Source organism: Lygodium microphyllum, chromosome 24, assembly GCF_053477565.2.
Source record: "Lygodium microphyllum isolate KBCC chromosome 24, Lygodium_microphyllum_v1.1.10, whole genome shotgun sequence".
Lineage (NCBI taxonomy): Eukaryota > Viridiplantae > Streptophyta > Polypodiopsida > Schizaeales > Lygodiaceae > Lygodium > Lygodium microphyllum.
The window spans coordinates 45,235,403-45,257,505 of NC_141158.1; the positions used below are offsets into that span (position 1 = coordinate 45,235,403).

The following is a 22,103-nucleotide window of genomic DNA, read 5'->3' on the forward strand; positions in this document are numbered from 1 at the left end:
AGCACCACTGTCAAAGAACCAAGTGTCAGCATCTTCTGTAGAGCTAAATGCTCTATCAGCCCAAGAGACATCATAACTGCAAGTGTAAAAACAATAGTCCCTGTCTGCAACAAAGGACGCGGACTCACTAGCAGTGGAAGGAGCTGCAGAAACAGACATCCCTGACTCCTTCTTCTTCTCTTTGGCGATGCGCTTCCTGCACTCAGTGATGTAGTGGCCAGGCTTCTTGCAGTAATGGCATTTTCCTTTCTTGGCTTGCGTGCCCCCCTGTTTCTGACTTGTCTGTGAAGTGTTACTACTACCAGAACTCTGCGAAGCATTTTTCCCTTGGCTGTTTTTACCCTTCTGCCTTGACATAAAAGCCTGCTCAGAGGCTATACCATCCACACCACTGTTCCGTCTAGTTTGTTCCTCCTCTAGAAGCAAACTGACAAGCTGAATGAAAGTGATGGGCTCTTTCGAAATCCTCATAGTGAGGTTCAAGGCAGTATGAAAAGCCAAGTAAGAGGGAGCCAGTGAATTCAATGTCGTAGAAATCAGCTGCGCATCTGAGTAGTACTCATCCACATTCATGAGTTGCTCCCGCAAGTCCTGAATTTTGTTGAGATGATCCTGCATAGAATCACCCTCATTCATCTTTAGAGTCTCTAGCTCTTTCTTCAAGAAAGAGATGCGAGTCTCATTCTTTCCTGCAAACATCTGCTCCAATATCAACCAAGCTTCTTGTGAAGAAGCTGCTGAACGAATATGAGGAATGATAGAACGCTGAACTGCCAATGCAATCAGCGACATAGCCTGTGCATCCCGTGTATCCCAAGTTTTCTGAGCTGCAGTTCTTGGGGGAAGTGGCTGAGCGGGGTGAGGTGGAGGGGGCTGAGGTTGCCCTCTTGCACGTCCTCCTGGAGGAGGAGTAGCGGGAGCCACAACTCCCGGTCGTGCTTCCTCTCCACTGACATAATCCCACAAATTTTTTGCCACTAATACATTCTTCATCATGAAAGACCAAAGGGAATAATTGTTCCCATCCAATCGGTCTTCCTTGGACACATAGGTGAATACATCTCCTCCCTGATTTGCCATTATTTCCCAAAAGGCAATTGAGCAATGTCAATGCAGTACGGGCTGGAAATCTGCAAATTTCCAGAAATTGCAGCAAACACAAGTCTGCAATTAATGTGCAAAGGGTACTCTGTCACAAAAAACTGTCACTGATGCACGCTTCCCAAGGTGCAATTAGTGCTCAGCAGCACTAAAACATCAAAAGCCCCAAAATGTTCTGCCCAAAATTTCTGTCACAAATGTCTGTTACAAAAGCCCCAAAATGTGCATTCAATGTGTCACAGACAGACACAGCACGTTTCCCAATGCTGAAAACTGAACCTGCTGTTCAGCACGTTTCCCAATGCTGAACCTGAACCTGTTGCACGAACTCCTGTGTAACAGAAAAGTGCAGAATGTTACCTCTGCGTGTTGACGATGGGCACGATTCCCGAGGTAATGACTGCTGGGTACAGTCGGGCTGACGCACAGGTACAGGCGTGCAGGATGGCGCGTCAGGACACAGGCGGCACGTCAGGGCACTGGTGGCGTGTCAGGAGACAGGTGGCGGGACAGGGTACCAGTGGCGAGACAGGGCGTCAGATGGCGGGCAGACGGGAGCAGCTCGTCAGACGGGCGGGATGAGCAGTCACGAGCTGCTGACGGGCGGGATGCGTGGTCAAAAACGGCGTCTGCAGACAGGTGGCACGCTGGGACAGGTGGCGCTGGGGGCGTCTGCAACCAGCGCGCTGGGCAGAGAAGGCTGCGCCTGGACTGTAGACGTCTGCAGATGTGGACGACTGTTGACGGGCAGGACTGAGCTGCAAGTGACGTGGCTGCTGACGAAGGTACAGGCTGCACGTGCTGTACCAGACAGGTACTGACGAGCTGTCAGTGCTGACGCAAGTCCTCGGGAACCGAACAGAGCTGCTGACCAGCTCTGATACCAAATGTCAGATCGGAGAGGATCGAGGTGCAGCTGAAGTGCAGTAGACAGTGTGAGAGAGAGACAGAGTTGAGCACGACACCCAATGCAATAGTACTCAATAGAGTGTCAACTGAAAGTACAAATGATAACCCTTATACCTTAGAGTTATAAGGGGCTGTTCACACCCGAACACGAACACAGTAAGTGCCCGTAAGTGTGCACCACAAGCACATACAAAATAGTACACATAATCTGGGGGAAAAAACCTCTCCTACCGAGAGTAAAAAATGCCCCAGTGTCCTAGTGATCACCCGCACACTCCCATATGAGCGTAGGCGTAAGTAAGGCGTGTGAGATACCCAACACTCCTCTTCTCTTCTTCCTTCTCCCTTCTCTCTTGACTCTTGACTCTTGGGCCTTCTCCCTTCTCTCGAGACTCGAGTTCTCACTTCTCTCGAGCCATTTTTATTTCAATTTTTAACCTGAAATGGCTTCATCTTCCCGCCCCGCTCGTCAAGCTAGTGGTCGAGGAAGAAGGTCTGATGATTGGTCATCGTGGGAAGAAGTGAATGCTGACCACCCATTGAGTGGTGGAGGATTTCAACCATGGGCTTGCAAGCTCTGCCCATACAAGCGAACTAGTGAAGCAAACAAGGTAATCGAGCATTTGTATTTCGGATTTCTATTGATTTTAATTTTTCAAAGTTACTTAAATATTAGAATATGGAATACCAATTGCAACTTGTTCCATTTTATGCATAGTCAAGTCCGAGCTCATCTCCTGCATGAGCCAAATTTAGAGGTATAATTTTGTCCGAACGTGACCTTGAATAAGAAAAGGGAGCTTCGTAACCATGTAGCAGGTCAACAAGCTTATCTTGCATCTAGACCACAACGTGTTGCAGTTAACCCTGCAACTTTTGTGACACCATCCCCATCAGATGTGTCTAGTGCAGGGTCAGTATCACGAAGTGCTACCTCCACACCTACTGTAGACATTGCATCGGCCATGGCATCAATAACACCACATGTTGCACGTAGATCGAGCACACTTGATGCTAGTTGGGATCCCAAGAAGAAGAAAGAGGTGGATACATCAGTGGCACGTTTTTTTTATCATGATCACATTCAATTTTGTGCAACCAGGTCAAAGTATTTTAAATTGATGTGCAAGAAGATTGGTGAGTATGGCCCTTTGTATGTACCTCCATCTTCAGAGACCTTACGCACCACTTTGCTCAACAAGGAAAAGCGCCTTGTTGAGCAAGCAGCAGTGACTAGAAAGAGCTTGTACGCTAAAAATGGAGTTTCCTTGATTACTGATGATTGGAGTGATACACGCAAGCGATCCATTCATGGTATGGTTGCTTATTCTCGAGGGGAAATATATTTCATATCTTCACATGATGCATCGAGGATAGGAAAGTCAACAAATGTACTTGCAGCAGAGTGGATTACATGTATTGAGCTTATTGGCCCAGAGCATGTTGTGGGATTTGTTGCAAATGAAGAGCCCACAAATAGGACAGCAGGTGCTATTATCCAAGGATATTATCTGCATATCACAGTTTCATATTGTATGGCTCATTGCTTGAACAATCTACTAAAGGATATTGGTAACCTGTCATGGATTACACCTGTCATAGAGCAAGGATCTCAAATGGTTAGCTTTGTTTTAAATCACCAGTTTCTTTGCCATCACTTATCTTTGCGGTCGAAGAAAACACTTTTAAAATACTTTGATACCAGATTTCCTTTTAACTTCTTGATGCTAGGCAGATTAAGAGAATGCAATGATGCCTTGAGGCAGTTATTTCTTAGTGATGAGTTCACCTCATCAACATTGGCAGATACTCCTACAGGTATCTTATGCTTGGAGAAAGCAAGTAACTCAACTTTATGGGATGATGTAAAGCGGATAGATGCTATGCTATCACCTATTGTGCATTTATTGAGGATTATGGATGCTATGCAACCTTACATTAGCAAGTATATGAGGCTATGGATAGGCTGAATGAAAAGCTGTGGGAGTTGGCACCAAATGATGAGGTGTATGAGGAGATACACCATTTAGTTGTGACAAGGTGGAACTCCTATAGCTCACCTATGCATGCAGCTGCATTTGTTGTGGATCCTAAGTTCCAAGGCAAGGATAAGGAGAATGACACTGAGGTTATGGATGCATGGAGACTTATATTGTCTCATCTAGTTCCTGATCATGGTACTAGACGAAAGATCAGAGATCAGCTTTTAAGTTATAGGACCTTTCGGGTTCTTTTGGTTGTGGGGATGCACAGAAGGATTGCTGTAAGATTGGGGCAGCTTTGTGGTGGGAGGACTATGGTTTGGATGGTCTTGAGTTGTAGCAACTAGCCATCCATATTTTGAGTCAATCAGTTAGCTCCTCTTGTTTGAAGCAATTGTGGAGTACATACGCTCACATTGCTTCAAAGAAAAGGAACCGTCTTTGTGTGGAGAGGGCAACACGATCTAGTATTCATTAGTGCTAATTTGAGAATGTTATGTTACAGTATGACAACAAAGCCCGATCCATTCACAGAGTGGAAGATGCAGCAAGAAGAGGAGACACATGCTGATGTTGAGAGAGATGCAGCAATTCATGGTACACATGACGATGAGGCTAGCACTTCAAGAGTAGCTAGAGCAACCTCAGATCATGATGATGATCTTTGATTTAGTTTACTTATTATGAGTCTCATGATACATGACACATGTACATTGTATATGATATTATAATCATTGATGACAGTGTCATGCCGATATTATATTTGTACTTGCAATCTTGCAGTTGCCCTTTGGGCTATTTTGGCATGCCGCATTTTGCTTCAATCTAGAGATTAGACTTTATATTTGTAGTCTTTTTTGGAGCAATGAGCATGTTCTTTCAAAGATTAGACTTCATATTTGTAATCTTTTAAGTTTTTTGGACCATGGGCATGTTCTTTCAGCTTAAACTTTAAAGTTTAGTTCGTTGCTCATTGTTTTATCATTTATGGCATATGTATTATACATTTTATAATTGAATAGCTTAACTCTCGAGCCTTGTAAGTTGCAATTCAATTTTTAATGAGTAGTTTAGAATGATGCATGATATCTTAAAGTTAAAACTTAAAATGATTTGTCTTTGTGCATTATATACCTTGGTTTTAACACAACAAAGTCCACATGGATTATGAATGAAATATTAAAAAATTTTCATGAATTTTAATTTTTTTAATGTCGTTCCCGTTTCCATATCCCCGTTCCCTAGGTTTGGCATCCCTGTCACCGTCCCCGTTCCCGTTCCCCATTCCCATTCCCCGTTTCATGTTTCTATGTCATGAATAGAGATAGAAACTAAAACTTAAAAGCTAAAAGAAGATCCAAAGCTGATACTATCATGGGTGATTAATGTCGACAAGAGGTTGCATTGCAAAAGCCAATGACATAAATATGATCCTAAGAAATCCCTCCTTGGTCACTATCACATACCCTCAATCTCGTCCCATCTGGAGAAGAAACTGGGAGGCATGGCTCTAGCTCGAGCAATTATATCTTGTATCCTCCTATGTAGGTGTTTCCAATGCATGGATCAAAATCTAGGGCACATGGATCAGCCAACCTGTGCTAGGTCCATCTCAATACTTCCATGGTTCTCAAGTGTGAAAAGTACAATACAGAAAAAGTCAAAGAGAGCTGACTGGAATCCAAGGTGGCTTGGGTGGCTTGGGGGGGCGGGGGCGGGGGCGGGGGCAGGGGCAGGGGACTATGGTATCCAAGGCCTTGACACTCCCTAAAGTGCCATGTCGGACAAAACCATTGCATAAACATGCTATCAGAATGCACTTTTGTCACTATCTGTAATAAAGCCATATCCTGCAAACAATAAAGGCACCATCTGTAATGTGGAGAAGATGCTCCCAATAGAAAGCCATATACATCTTCAACTTGCATATTGGTGCCAGCTATATCCACCTAGCATCCAACTGAACAAGGACTTGTGTAATGATCCTATTGATCTTTGAGTTGCTAAAGGTGAGGCGCCACATCAAGGGAGTGCTGAAAAGGTGGTAGTCTGTCCATGCAACCAAGATGAACAAATCAGCTCTGATAAGTTCCACGGAACCAGTTTTGTCAGACTCGCTTTGGCAGGGGAAGGTGGTTACAAAAGATGAGATTACAAGGCATTCGAGATACCCTTCCAAGTGCATCTCTTGTCCAAACAATTGATTAGATATCATGTCTCATGGCGAATAAACTTGTCTATGGAAATCACAAGCATGGCCATTTCATGTGTATCTAAATGTTGCAAAAATCATGCTGCCCAACGATCTACTACTTGTCATTGCTATCATGGTCAAACAAGAACCTGCCTTGCAAACAATGAGGCAGCCCATCTGCTTCATGTTATGGAAAAAAACCTCTCCAAATGCAAGAAACACTTGGATTTCATGGAATCACTTTTGTAGCTCTTAAAAATGGAAGGAGCAGTTTTTGAAAGAAAGAAACAAAAATCTTTTAACATACTTTGGAGGCCAAAATTGACCTGTAGGACAAATCAGAAGTTCATTACATTCCACTTGAGGTATCGCTGCCATGAAGGCACATGAAATGCAAAAGGAAAAGAAAATTAGATAGGATAAACTCTAATCTCTTATGACTCGTAAGAGCTTTAATTACACCATCAGGTTCCATTACAAATAAAGAGGATAGCTAAATTCCACTACAATAAATATTTACTTTTGGGGAAGTGAGGTGCAAAACTCCCTAATGACTGCTTTTCCTCCTTGATACCCTGCCCACTTACCGTTTCTTTGTGCTTCTCTAACTTTGGCTAATTCTATTGATCAATTTTTGAGATGAAGTGGGATCAACTCATTTGCTATCTGCACTTTTGTCCCTTGTATGGACCTACCCTACTTCATCACCGGTATCTTCTTGGTCATATCCATGTAGATAACCTTTGCTTGTGTTCCTCTTGGGATAATGCTAATGAGCTCTCTCAAATCTATGAAAGGGACCACCTTGCTTTACTATGCTCGTAGGACATTTGTTTCTAGGATGAAAACTTGTTCCAACTCTAGAGCAAGATTCTCTCTATCCGACCCCAAGGAGAGAGCACCAATCCTTATTTCTCTCTTATTACTTTCAATTCTCTCATTCTCCTTGATTACTAAAATAACCTCTATATAAAAGTGTGTTGAATCAAATGAATTCACTGTTTGTATCTAGTTGGCTGATTCCACTTACAATGACTCTATTATGGACGAATCCTTTGTTTTCTATTGTTCCTTTGTCATGCCTTGTAGTTGTTCTACAATTATTTTATATTCTTACTTCTTTCTTCATTGTTGCCAACTCTCCTTTAACCTTTTTAAAACTCTTGTAGCAGTAGGTAGGACTCCCATGACGAATGTTTTGCTGTTGGTAAGGAGACTGAAGGTGTTAGGAGGCCAATTTTCTCTTCCTGCCTTTGGCCTATCTTAGAATGACCCTACAAGAGGTGAAAAAGTAGCACTGCTAGGTGGGATTACAAGCAGGAGGCAAGATTACTAGCAAAGGTGGGATGCGCTACAAGTAGAGACAAGGTGAAAGCAAGACAGGAATGGTCAAAAGTGGGGTACGGGGACAATCAAAAGTGGAGCAGGTGGAGGTTGAGTCAGAATAAGTAAGCCCACAACTGTAGGGAGATGCATTGAGAGTGAAAGTGGGTCAAGACAACAAGGCGGAGGTGGGACAATCAAGGCGAGAGCGGGGCAAGACAAACAAACAGACAAACAGATAGACAGACACACAGAGAGAGAGAAAGAGAGAGAGAGAGAGAGAGTAAGAAAGAAAGATATATTAACGTCTACAAAAGGCCAATGTGGCCTATGAGACAAAACCAAAGTACATCTCTTTCTGATGTCATCTCCTCACGAAAGTGAATGAAAAATGCATCCTAGTATAAGGCTAACATCTAAAGATCTCTATGTCTAAAAACCTTAATGTATAAAGTGTCCATCTAAGGCTAACATCTAAAGATCTCTATGTCTAAAAACCTGAATGTATAAAGTGTCTAGCTATAGTAGCTCCTCTCTAAATGTCAAGATCAACACATGATCCCACACCCATGATGTGATCCAAGGCCGCCCTGCTAATGTACAGAGGGGTGTGTCTCCTATGTCTCGTAATGATGGCTGTAATCTGACTATAGTATGGGCCCCTCAGTTGTCGGTCGCATAGTCGAGATAGTGTAACTCTGCAGCGTGGAGTAGGGGTAGTCTTGCAGGATGGATCTGTATCTACTGAGCTAGTAGCACCTGGGGGGTCTGATCTATGGTCTTCAATGGTCTTTGTTGAAAGATGTGTGCCTTGAGCAACAACCTTGGATTTCTATAGCATGGCTTTTCCTCAAAAATGCCAGCATCTCACACTTGTTCTCAAGCCCCATGGTGGCATGTTCTTAATGTTGATCAATTGATCAAACCTGAAACATTGATGTTGTTGACTCATCTGGTTCTCTTTTGGAAAGTAGTCCAGCATGCTCTAAATTTTGATCACCTTGTCAAGCTCGCTCGACCGGTGTTGTTGACTCATTCGGTTCCCTCCCTGAGAAGTCATGCCAGCATCTAGTAGATAATCAATTGCAAGCAAACTCTTTGCAACCTGAAATTCTAGCTTCTTCTAGGATCTCGTTTTATGCCGAAGAAACAAACAAGCTCAACCTAACTTGAATGGGATGGCATTGGGCAAGACTGGCACTCATCTCTATTGTTTATAGAAAATTCTAATAATGACACCTGACAGAAAATTTCCCTAAATTAAAAACAGAGCTTGAATACTAAATGATATTCCAGAGGAAAGTTGCAGATACACAACCTTCAAGAAGCCACCAAAATTTCTAGCAACCCAAAATACTGTCAATATGTTACTAAGGTAAAAAATGGACACTAAAGGGCTAACATTCGACTTCCATGACTCCACCCATATGGAGAAAACATTTGTGTCAATCTTTTCGCTAAGTGATAGAGAAGTTAAATTTCTATCAAAAATTTTTGAAACGTCTTATACGCTTGGCTCATTATGAGACTTGATTGTCCTTGTTGATCAGAGTATTTTCTAGTCCAAAACATGGTGCATTAAGGACTTCACACACCATCTTTTCGGTTATAGCGTGAAAAATCAAAGTCTCTTCTGCCATACTTCCTGTTTTATTGCCAAAATTAATGAAGCCCATAATTCTAAGACTAAGTGGTAGAAGAATTAGTTGGAAGATTTGTATTCGGTATTTCAAATCATGAGGAACGACAGCATGCAGTAGACATCAAAGGAGGCTTTAAATATTAATGCCACAAGTGATCAAAAGAGAAGCAGCAAGGTATAACTGTGCCCAGCGGCCCCCCCCCCCCCCCCCCAAATAAAAGGGGCGGGTTTTGTGTGTGTGTGGGGGGGGAAGAGAGAGAGAGAGAGTAGCATCATGTATCAATAAAACAGTAGATCAAACAGGCCTTACCTTTAGATCGAACTTCCCATCAGCAATGTCAGTCTCTCTGCTACAACTGGTTAGAAGGTTATGATCACTGAGATACTTTCTGAACGCCATTTTTATAGCTATCTCAATGGCTGTTGACCCATTGTCTGAATAATAAACTCTATCTGCCCAGCCTGCAGTCCATGAAAACATAACTTTCCTTAAGACCAAGAATAAACAAAATATTTGTTAAATAAAATCCAGCTGCTGTTTCGAGGTCCTTTGACAAATAGCATTTGTAGTACTGGTGATCTCAATAAAACACAGCAATAAACAAGTTTAAAGAGCCAAATATGAAGTACAAACTCTTCCCAACGAATATTCTGACACATAACCAATCCTTCGGTGTTTATCAGATTGTAGAGAGCATGTTACTGTCTAGGAGGATTGCAATACTCAATAAAATAGCCCCAAATGCTCAGGCATGCCTATGTTATATGAATTAGAAATTCTGCAAAACAATACTCAATCACATCAACAAATCCTCTGGTGCTACTCGGAAATTCAAGACTGTAGAGAGCAGATTTGAATTTTAAGGAGATCTGCATACATAAGACATGTCTATGTTGGTGAGTTTTAAAAATGCATTAGCTTTACTTAAACAGCCCCAAAACGTACTTAATTAATGAATCAAACTTGTTCTTTAAACAAAAATGTGTTCCTAGAGAGTATATGTGTCCCATAAGCACAACCGCACTTGGGAGGACCCAAACTTTCTATAAATAGGTATGCTGCCCTCCATTCAGTCCCTCTCGTTTTTGCAGATTGCAGCCATCAGTCAACTCACACATGGCAACCCCTCCAGCCTTGCACTGCCCTGGCACCTTCTTCCAGTTGTAGCCCACTGTTTGGCATCTACTTCCAGGCTGCATTTGGCCTCCAACTACCATCGCCAACCTCTCCACCATCATCTGGTGCTTGCATTTGATCTTCATCAGTCAAGCGTCAGTCTCCACACCCTCCAGATGCCTACGTTTGGGCCTCCATCAGCCTAGTGACAGTCTGTCGCCTCTGTCTCCAGCAGCCTCTAGTGTCAGCATTTTGTAGATTCCTCTCTCTTCACAGTTCAACTAGTGGTCATAGACTTGGGATCCGTCTACGGAGGACGTCACTCTCTGACACACTCCTCTACCCTTGAGTATCTGTACACTCTTACATTCACTTGTAGTATTCATTCACTTCAGAGTTGTGTTCTCTCCCTTCTTCTGTTTGTGTTTGAGTTTTGAGTTCTGTGTTTAAGGTTTGAGTTTTGCTTTTTGTGTCTATGTCTATCTCTTGGTGTTTCTATCGTGTTTGTACACTCTGTGTTTCCTCAGTGCAAACCCTAGCAGTTTTCTTCACATGGTATCAGAGACGGTGCTCTTGTAAAGAGTATCCTGCAAATATTGCGAAGAGCTAGTCTTTGTGCAAGGCACACAATATGACAGAATTACTAAATAGAGGTTTAATTCGACCTAGCAGTTCTCCATTTGGTGCACCTGTACTCTTAGTCAAGAAAAAGAATAATACCTATCGTATGTGTATTGACTACCGAGCTTTAAATAAGATCATTGTAAAGAATAGGTATCCTATACCTAGAGTTGATGACCTTATGGACAAACTGCAAGGATCTTCTATATTTAGTAAAATTGACCTTAAGTCTGGATATCATCAGGTGAGGCTAGATAAATCTGACATATTTAAGACTGCATTTAGAACACAGTTTGGCCATTACGAATTCTTAGTCATGCCATTCGGATTGACTAATGCACCTGCCACCTTCAGTAGAATGATGAACCGTATCTTTTTGAAATATCAGTATTGTGTAATTGTTTTCTTTGATGATATTTTGGTGTTTAGTCAAAATGAGAAAGAGCATTATGAGCATTTGTCATTAGTTTTTCAATTACTGAAAGAAAATCAATTGTTTGCAAATCCTGAAAAGAGTGAATTCTTTAAGACAGAAATTGAGTATTTAGGTCATATTGTATCATCTGAAAGAATTAAAGTTGATCCTAAGAAAATTGATGCAATATTGCATTGGCCTGTTTCTAAAAACGTGCATGAATTACTAACCTCTAGTGTCAACATTTTACAGATTCCTCTCTCTTCACAATTGGAGTGGTGGTCTCACAAACTTGGGATCCATCTCCAGTGGACGTCACTCTCTGACAAACTACTCTGCCCTTGAGTATCTGTACACTCTTACATTCATTTGCAGTATTCATTCACTTCAGTGTTGTATTCTTCTCACCCTTCTTTTGTTTGTGTTTGAGTTTCTGTGTTTGAGTTTTGAGTTTTGCATTTAGGGTTTGAGTTTTGCTTTTTGTGTCTGTGTCTCTCTTTGTGTTTCTGTCATATTTGTACACTCCATGTTTCCTCAGTGCAAACCCTAGCAGTTTTCTTCACATATGTGTCCAAACATGGGGAAGTACAAGAATCTGGAAGCTGCTGCAAGCACAGGCCTGGGGTCACCTAATTTTGGCAATAAATGAAGAACACACTTAGATCACAGACAAGATTCTAAATATCTGGCCACAATAGGAGCAGCCCAATTAGAGAACCTACCCAGACAGTAAAATAGCCAAGTAGAGCTAATATGAGTCCCAATTTCTGCATATAATGTGGTATTGCCTGCATGTCATACTTACAATACACTGGGAAAATTCTCACCTGCCCCATACATCGCCCACAACTACTACCCAGAAAGGTGCTGGACTGCAGGAGGGAGATGTTGATCTGATTGAGGGGAGAGGAGAGAAAAGACGACTGTGATAGCAGCAGTAGTCTGATGACAATCAGCAGTAGATGGAAGACTGAATGCAATGAATGCAGCAGGATGAGATGAGTCCTGTAACTAGGGATGCTGAACAAACCTGCCAATCTGCTGAAAAACAGCTGATTGGCTGTTCTAAATGGCTAACTGGCTGTTGCAAATGGCCAACTGGCAGCCATCAATGGCCGCAAGCTGCAGTATGCAGGCCTAGCTGCAATAAATGCTGCCAAAGATGCCTGGCATATGGCCACCCTGTCTAGAATGTGCTGCCCAACAGTAAGTAGCCAAGAAGTGCAGGAAAAGCTTGTCACCTACTAAGGAAGCTATGTGGGCTCCAGAAAAGTGAGTGGGCAGGTTGGACCTAATACCTCCATCTGATGTGCGTAGGATGAACTTTGCCACCTAGGATGAACACTGCTGGCATACGCAAGGGACTGTTGGAAACTCCAAGGACACCCTCAAGGCACATGACAATAATGGAGAATACAACCACAACCATAGACAGCATTTCCAAATGCAATAAGGCGTGGAAAAGTAAGAAAAAGAGAGAAAAGCAACCGTTGACTCCCAACACTAGCTTGAGCATTCCCCCCTTGCCCTCATCTCTCACCAGTAGCGTCATGTACTACCTATGAGAGAGTGAAGAGAGCCTGTCAGGTTGGAACATTGCAATCCCAGGAGCTCTAGTGGTTCTATGCATATTGATGTGGCATGAATAGAGCAAGACGCAGCTATAACACCAATGTAAAGCCCAGCTAGAACCCATCTTCCACACATGACACAATACACACCATACAAGAGAATTGATTAAGCATAAGGAAATGGACATCAAGCTCACCTCATAGCCATAGAGCCAAATATAGGCTCAACCTGAGCCCAGGAGCCAGCAGCAAATGGGTCACATCCCTATCACACGAGTTGGTGTCCATTACCACCAACCCACACCAATATGGTATTCAGATAGGGATTTGGTACTATTTTATCGGACTTAACCACCCAAACCATAACGGGGCCCAAGTGTGTCCACACTGTGAACCCCCTTTTTGGCCACTGCTATGGGTGCCCATCCTAGATGTTGACAAATCTAACAACTAAAAGTTAAGACTGCTTTTCTTAATGGTGACTTGTATGTAATGTTGCATACAAACCCATTTCATACAATTTGAAATATACAAAATCATCTTTGTATGTGAGCATTTCATAACTCACGAAACCAGTTTCAAACACAACTTGAATTTCTCAAGGAGGAAACAAAAACTAACTTTCCAAAGGCAAAAAAGTTGAGCTGCTGGAATGTTCAAAATTTAGGAAGAGACTAAATTTTTCTTTTATTCAGAGAGTGTGGTGAAATTTTCATAATATGACTCATCATTTATTGACATATTCCAGGTTATATTGCATGTAAAATTCTGTCTATTTACTCTGTTTTGTATGAAACTTGTTTCCTCCATTTTTGTAACGTGTAAGAAATTGTTTTCAAATGTGTTAAACCTCTATGAAGGATCATGTTTCTAAACTCCTGGCTATATTGCTTGCATGAGGAAGTATATGTTTCGTAGTCTCCTAGTTTTGTTGTTAAAAGGCATGAGGCAGAAGTATACACGTTGGAAAGGCTCTTTATGGTCTTAAATAGACACCCCGAGCTTGGGATGAGAAGAAACCACTCCTACAAAATCGAAAAAAAATCTCCCTCCCCCTAGCCTAAACTTCCCTCTGACATCTTGCAACCAGCTATAGAACCTCCCAATCCACCATCTTGTAAACATCCTGCCAAATCTAACCTTGTGAGCAGGGCCAACCTCCTACCCAACCCACTAGATGCGAGGGTGCTCTTCAAGTTGTAGCATGTCGTAGCCTTGGACCTAAGGGTTACAAACAATAGGCTATCTAGCGATCAATCTCCTCCTGACAACTTCAGGATCTCTATATGAGGGCCTTACACATGCCTTGCCAAACCTGTATCAAGTTGTGAAGGAAAGAGGATCTAGGTGGCATTATCTATGCTACAGTGAGGACCCACCATAGGGATGGTCTCCACTCCCCAGCTAGCCAAGGTTTGCAATCTTGAAAGCCCTCATAGGAAAGGACTTTCCATGTTTGCCCAATTGGGGTGAGTCATCGCACCACCAGCTTGCCCAATAGGGCTAGACTCTGATACTCTACATTAATGATCCCTAGCGCTTCCTCAACGTAATGATGGATGATAGCCTCCCCGTTACATTAATGAATGTAACTTATGGGGAAACAGCACGAGAGATGAACGCCCGGGGGACTTGGGCGCCCGTACGGGTTTCGGGGGGCTTAGGAAGTAAGTGGGAACAAGGCCTTAAGTAACTAAGTTATAAATTAGTATAACTCATGAGAAATTGACGGCTGGCGGGATTTGACACATGCTTCTTCCTGCATCTTCCTTAGCATGGCTGGGAGGTGAATCGATAGGCTCTTGCTCTTGTGCTTGCCTATAATGGGGAGACTGCAAAAACAGAGTTTCGCTACACTCCCACGTCACCGTAGCACAAGAATCCCTAGGCTCATCTAAGTCAGCCCAAAGAAAGTTCCACACTAGGCAACATAACTAGACCACACATGCCAAGCAAAAATGCCAACAAGAAGTAGTGTACTAGCTTGTCGCCAAGAGGACCTGGTTGACCACTAGGGCCTCACCCACCACTGACAAGTGGACCATGCTCCAATACATCAACTTTCGTTTGATGAAGTCAAGAACAAGGAGGAAATGTTGGGCTGGAATAATGTCAAGTCCCACCTTAAACACAAGGTACATGACTCTCCTAACCCTTGCTCGCCCACGTGAAATCCAAGGAGATGCCCCATTCAATAGTAGAATCTAGGGTTGTAAGAAAACCAACAAACTTTCGCCAATTGATTTTCCCACCAACAGCCATGTACAGACCACCTCCAATTCCAGGCTCTCTCTCCAGCATTACCTCATCATTGTCAACCAAGAGAGTCATGTCATCAGCATACTATGAGCCCACCAACTTCAACTCCACCCTCATAGTGAGCCTAAGACCCAACAAGCCACTCACTCTTCAGTGAATGATGTAGGACATCACCTCCACAAAGAGTAGGAAGAGGTATCGGGCTAGAGAGCAGTCCTAGAAGGCAAAATTTTCCAATCAAAAGATCAGTCCTCTCTACCCTTCAATGATCACTTTGCTAGTGGTGGATCTGTACAATGCAAAAACGCCTTTGATGCACTCCTAGCAAAAGCCTAGCCATGCCATGGTAACCTCCACAAAATCCAAGTCAACCCTATCATAAGCCTTCTCAAAGCCTAGAAGGAGCATAGTCACCCACTAGCTCTCGTGCTGTTTTGTGGCCTCAAAGAATGTGAAAACATTATCCAAGATACTCCCATCATGGACAAAGGCACTGTCTGGGTGGAGTCTACTACAGCCTACAAATCGTCATGAAAGTGCCTTATAGGAAAAGCTGACAACAAGGTGATCAACTGCTATTGGGACAGCCCCAAGCCGTCTCCCCCTTTGGGAAGGCGACTAGCTAGGCCTACTAACATGTTGCCTGGCATCCATCTAGAATTGGAGATCTCTTAAAATGCTCATAGCAAAGGGTCCCTTACTACCTCCCGTATAGTTGCGAAGAACCCCGTTTCATAAGGCTAGGAAACTCGTTTCATACCTAGGCCTTCATAAACTTATGAAACATCTATTAAACTTTCACAAATGTCATACCCTAAATATATTGAGACTTTTGTAATCGTCATTTACATGGATTTACTTAACACATTGACATGGACATTGGCATTGATTGCCAGAGTTTTGTTTTGAGTTGCTATCGATGATGATTGCATATAGTGACGGCTTCTTTTACAACTAAGTTTGATGTTGGGCATAGGTAGTGGAGCATGATCCATGCAAATATTGATGCTATGTTGAATGTTCGCTTGTATTGTATAGAATAATGAATAATGTCAATCTATGTTTTCTACATCACATGAGTCATATAGTATATATATATAAAGCTTTCATACACTTGTATATCTCAAAAGAAATCCGTTTTTAATCATTTATGAAACTCGTATGGAACCAGTAAAACCCGTTTCATACCTCTTGTTTAAAAAACCCTCGGCAACCATGAGATCCTGTGCATATGTAGAAAAGAACGTCCTAGACATCTTGTCTTGTCCAAGGCATTTTTGCCCATCTTGTGAGTGGAAAGCCTGTGCTGGCTCTTTCCTAGTGAAGCGGGAAAGGAGAGAATGTCCCATCTCCCCTATGACAAGGAAAGAAATGCAATCCCAAACCTACTACCTACATCACCTCACCCAAGCTAAGACTGCATCTTGCTAAAAAAGCTTCATATAGAATTCAACGGCAAGGTCCATCAACTCCTTCGAGCAAAAACAAGCCTTCCCATACTCGTCACAATGGCAAGCTCCATCAACTTCTCCAACGAGAACAAACCTTCCCATACTGGTCACAAAGGCTACGGATATGGTTCCCCGAAGTGTGTGCCTAGTGTACTTGGAACAACTCTCTCCTCATCATGTCCCTCTTCCACACCCAAAAAGCAATTGCATTGCAAAAGGAGAATTGTGACCTTCTACCCTCTAAGCCTACAAGAGCAGACCGTGCACCCAGCTGCTAGATGTGGAGGGTCAGATCCCCAAGAAACTCCTGCAACAACCTCTAAATAGCTGCTAGAATCCTCCAAGAGGCCCTTTCTTCCTCCTCCCAACATTGTTGATGAGCCTCAAATGCCACCTCTTGACAAACCTACTTGACTCCCCCAAGGCCTTTGCAACCTCCTCCGATATCTCTCCATCTTGTGTCTACTCCCTTGTCCAAAGCTGCTTGGTCTATCTCCTCACCTCCCCACGCCCATAGGTCAAGATCGATATACAGCAAGATGGAGGATCAAGGCTCAATCAAGGGCATCAAGCATAAGGAGCACTAGGCTATGACATAATAAGATAATCCTTGCCAGCTTCCCTACATCCCCTCCTTGAGTGCGGCCCCACTCCCCTACATAGAACATGTCCAACCACTCCAAAATCTCAAATGATGTAAGCGGAGATGAGGATGCAAAGTCTAGTGCAAAAAACTGCACTATGTCCGTCTCATCAAATATGGCATTCCTCCAAACAATCACCTTGTTCGACCAATGGTAGGCTTTCACTTCAGAAAAATAGCCCACAAAGATAAAGAGATCTACTCAAGGGATGAGCTTTCCTGTCTTATCGTTAAGAGTGTGTGTATAAGCGCAACTACTTAAGACTCTGAAGTGAGAAACAACATACTGAGAGTCAAAAAATGCATCGTACACAGTCTTTTTAGAAACCACTGCAGTCGGACATCAATTAAAAATATACACTTAAGTGTCAACAGCCTGAATCCAAAGGCACTCATAGGGAGCTCTATTGCGAATAACAAAGAGTGTGTTGTCAGAAGATGACGTACCAGTGAGACAGTAGGGTTGGCGGGGAGGAACACGGAGTGAGCTCGGCAAACATGGAGAAGAGAAGAGAAGAGAGAAGAAACTCTGATGAATGGAATGATGAAGACCTGAATCATGGAGTGAATGTGATACAAGGGAACAAGGGTTCCGTAGCACAAGGAAGATGAAGAAGACAGCCACGAACCACGAACCGCAATGTCCTCCTGAAGGGGTGTAAGGGTAGTGGAGAGGCTGGAGAGAAGAGGTGACAGACTGAATGAATCAGCCGTGAGGAATGAATGAGAGAGTGGCCTATAAATAGGCATAGTCAGTCTAGGATGGCGCCCCTTGTTGGGGCTAAAAGCCCTAAACGCAAAAACGCAAACTGCGGGTGAAGGGTTTCTCAACACCCCCTCTCATGCCCAAAAAGGGAAACAAGAGAAGAGTGAGGTGGAGATGCAATGCTACATGCTGAAGAATGCTCATACAACAAGTGTCACTTGGACAGTGTCCCTCGTGGGGAAATTGTTCACTTGCCCAAGTGTCCTAGTACAAAGATGATGAAAACATGCAATGCATAGGAGGAATGTCGGACTTTGTGTGGTGCCGAGAACCATAAGGATATGCCCGTACTCAATCTCGAGGGGTGGCTCTATGCTGACCAAGTGACAAAGGCAAGAAGAAGAGAAGGAAGAAGATGTAGAGGATCCCTAAGATCCAAGATTTCCACCGGAAAGAAAACCTCTAGTAAAGAACAATAGACAGAGTGAACTGGAGAACCCGAAACTCAACCTCGGGAGAGAAGCCACTAGCTTCGTGCATCCATGCTGGAAGGAATACGAAGGCCTTGTCACTAAGTCGCAGCTGAACCTCCGAGGTCCCAATCTAGGTGGTACCTGAAGATCCTCGGTATCAGTAGAAGAGATGGCTGGTCGAAGACAGCCACCCCAAGAAAGTAGAGGATGGGTGAAGAACTTCATGTGGAGTAGGTTCCCCCTCTAAGGTGGGAGGTAGAGGGAGCCCCGCTGAAGTCGAAGAAGAAGTAGATATCCCCTCTAAAGGCAAAGAAATAACATTCCCCTTTGAATCCCCCTCTGAAGTAGATAGGGAATCCAAAAACTCATGGATCGCCGACTCTGAAATGTCTAATGATGAAGGAAGTGCCGCCGGTCGTACCGAAGAAGGTATCTGGGATGTTGAAGAGCTCCCAGAGGTAGCCTCTCGAACCTGAGTAGCCGAGGGTGGGAAAGGGTGGGGCTCAGAATGAGCACGAGGTGGGCAACAGTCGTTGTCTCTCAGTGGAGCAGACTAGGTAGCCGAAGAAAAGAAAGAAGTCGAGCAGCCACAGTCTCTCGAAGGAGCAAACTGAGGAGGAGATGGTATCAAACAATCACTGTCTCTCGATGGAGCAGACTACAAATCCGTAGGTCATGGAAGCCACTATACCTGAAAGTAAGTGGGAGAAGACTGCCACTGGCATTGCGATGATCTCCAGGACGTCGTAGCACCAATCCATCCTCCATGTGCTTGAAAGGACTTAGTTCGCATCGGATGCATCTTATTGCCTTGAGCATAGTACTCTAATAGCCAATGGAGAATGTTTTCTGTGGCCCAAAAAGGAGAGGTGGCACAAGGAGTGCCAAGTGGAAGACGCATATACTCCGGGGGGGTCGGGAGCAAAGGTCGAAGTCGGTAAGCATCGGTGGTGTGTCCGGTGATGCCACAGTAGGAGCACCCAATAGTTTGGACATCTGTTGGTAAAGAAGCCATGGATACCAGTGTGCCTTGCTGAAGAAGGAAGAGGTCAACCACCATGAACCATGAACCGCAATGTCCGCCTCAAGGGGTGGGAGGGTAGTGGAAGGGCTGGAAGTGAGCTGCCAGTGGGAGGAGGATGTGACCAGCAATAAGAGATTGCAACCAATAGAAAAACGGACGTGAGGAGAGAGAAAGACTAAAAACGCAGGCAACAAGAGAGAGAAAGACTAAAAACGCAGGCAGCAAGTGAGAGAAAGACTAAAACCGCAGGCAAGACAGCCTGCAAGAGAGAGAAAGACTAAAAACACAGACAGAAACAGCCTGCAGGAGAGAGAAAAACTAAAAACGCAAGCAGCAGGACTGTGATGACGTGGCAGGCTGAACGGCAGCAAGTCTGCACAGGAACAGCAGTCGCCTCGCTAGAATCAGCTCCAAACTGCGTGAAGAGGGCTGGAAATCAGGCACCAACTGATGGAGACAGCAATGGACAGCTTCGACTGCGATGTCCTCCGCGAACGGGGCGTGGTAGCAAGCTGAAACACTTGAAATCTGCAAAAACGAGATTTTGATGCAGCGGAAGAAGAGAAGTTGAAGCCAAACCCGCCACCGGTCTTTGCCTTCACTGAAGTGGAGGATCTTTGCCACTGTTTGAGCAGAACCGGCTCTGATACCATGTCAAAAGATAACGTACCAGCAAGATAGTAGGGTTGGCGGGGAGGAACACAGAGTGAGCTCGGCAAACATGGAGAAGAGAAGAGAAGAGAGAAGAAACTCTGATGAATGGAATGATGAAGACCTGAATCATGGAGTGAATGTGATACAAGGGAACAAGGGTGCCGTAGCACAAGGAAGATGATGAAGACAGCCACGAACCACGAACCGCAATGTCCTCCTAAAGGGGTGTGAGGGTAGTGGAGAGGCTGGAGAGAAGAGGTGACGGACTGAATGAATCAGCCGTGAGGAATGAATGAGAGTGGCCTATAAATAGGCATAGTCAGTCTAGGTAGCACCCCTTTTTGGGGCTGCAAACCCTAAACGCAAAACCCAGAAACGCAAACAGCGGGTGAAGGGTTTCTCAACATGTGTCATACTCATGACTGTCCAGTTCCTACGCTCTATGACTCCATTTTGTACGGGGAAGCTGGTAGAGGTGAGCTGGCGTGCAATGTTCTACTCATGTAGAAACTCAAAAAACTCATGGGAGGTAAACTCGCCACCAATATCACTCCTAATAGTATCTACACGACAACCCATCTCATTATGAACCAACGATACCCAAGCACTAAAGTAAGTACAGGCATTGGACTTGTGCTTGAGGAGTACATCCACATGTACCTAGAGAAATCATCCATTATAAAAAAGAAGTACATTGTACCATTAAAGGCGGCAATGGATGTGGGACCACAAAGAACTATATGAATGAGCCTAAAAAGCTTCTCAACACGGGTGGTAGATTGCTAAGGGAAGGATGTATGATATTGCTTAGCTAGCCAACATGCTTTATAGACCTCTCAAGATAGTTTTAGGTATGAAGGCGCTCAACAATCCCTTGACGGGACACCTCGTAAAGAGAGTCATAGCTAAGATGTCCTAGGCGAAAATGCCAAAGATGCTCATAGTCCGTGAGCTCCCGTGTGGTGGCCAAGGCTTGGAAGTGATGGAACTCCAAATCATCAGCAATCAGCTTGGTAAGAAAATGAGCCATGTGGTAGAGGCCATTAGGGTATACCTTGCCTCAAGCAATCACTAAACTAGTCCGAGAGTCTAGGACCCCAACTATGGTCACTATGATGAAAATTGCTCGCCCCAACTAGCAAAGTTGTTGAACGGACAACAAGTTTACCCTGAGCTAGGGGACATGATAGACACCATTTAGTGAAGCGAGATCCAATCCTGGTCTGTGGAAAATTTGACGCAACCCTAGGCTTGAATATTGGCTGAGAAGTTGTTTAATACATAGACTCTCTCGGCTGACAACTCGGGAAATGAGGGCTTGAAGAATGAAAATGTCCTCTATAGAAGTCATGTGACAGGTAGCTCCACTATCCACAAGCCAAACAAGTCCTAATGTGCTCAGATGTGACGAGTCACGCATGGGCCTCTGCAATCATCGCATCGGGAGAGAACTCGCAAATATGAATAAGACTCGCGTCCGATGTCTCCAAGGAGACAAGGTGGGTCTCTACAAACCAGCCAAACAAACCCTCTAGAGTTGAGTAGTTCACATATTGTGATGGCTGACCGATGGAAGTGTGCGTTTGGTATCGCCACTGCCCATGTTGAGGATTGTCATCACCCTCCTTTCCTTACTAGGGGATACCCGACTAGGGTGCGAGGATCTCATTCTTGGATTTTGGTTGTGTACCTCTTGCCTTAGATTGACACTCGTCGTCATAAAGGCCAGTCGGTTGACAATGTTGACAGTATCTATTCTTCTTAGGTACATTCTATCATCCAAGTTTAAAAAGAGAATTGTGTAGATCCTTGGGATTCACTGGACTTGTTTGGATTTTGATTTTGATTTTAGTTCTATTTGCCTTGGTCTTATTACCTCTCTAAGGGGATGCAATAAGAGTCCCCTCTATTAAGAACATGTAATGTAATTGATTGAACAACCGTCTATAATGCAACAACTGACACTCAAACTCACAAATGTAGACATCTGAGGCTCTGAAATCACCTGCTACGCAAAA

General features: G+C 43.8%; 1 protein-coding gene across 3 annotated transcripts in view; it reads right to left on the reverse strand.

The window, feature by feature from the left end:
- BIO1 (adenosylmethionine-8-amino-7-oxononanoate transaminase) overlaps positions 1-22,103 on the reverse strand; it is a 143,292-nt gene that overhangs the window by 59,678 nt on the left and 61,511 nt on the right. For all 3 annotated transcript variants that reach the window (XR_015688319.1, XM_087665116.1, XM_087665117.1), the window contains exon 6: positions 9,462-9,613. Coding sequence is in view for 2 of the 3 variants with exons in the window: in XM_087665116.1 (XP_087521242.1) it covers positions 9,462-9,613 (152 nt within the window). In the remaining variant the exon portion in view is untranslated. The remainder of the gene's footprint in view (positions 1-9,461; positions 9,614-22,103) is intronic.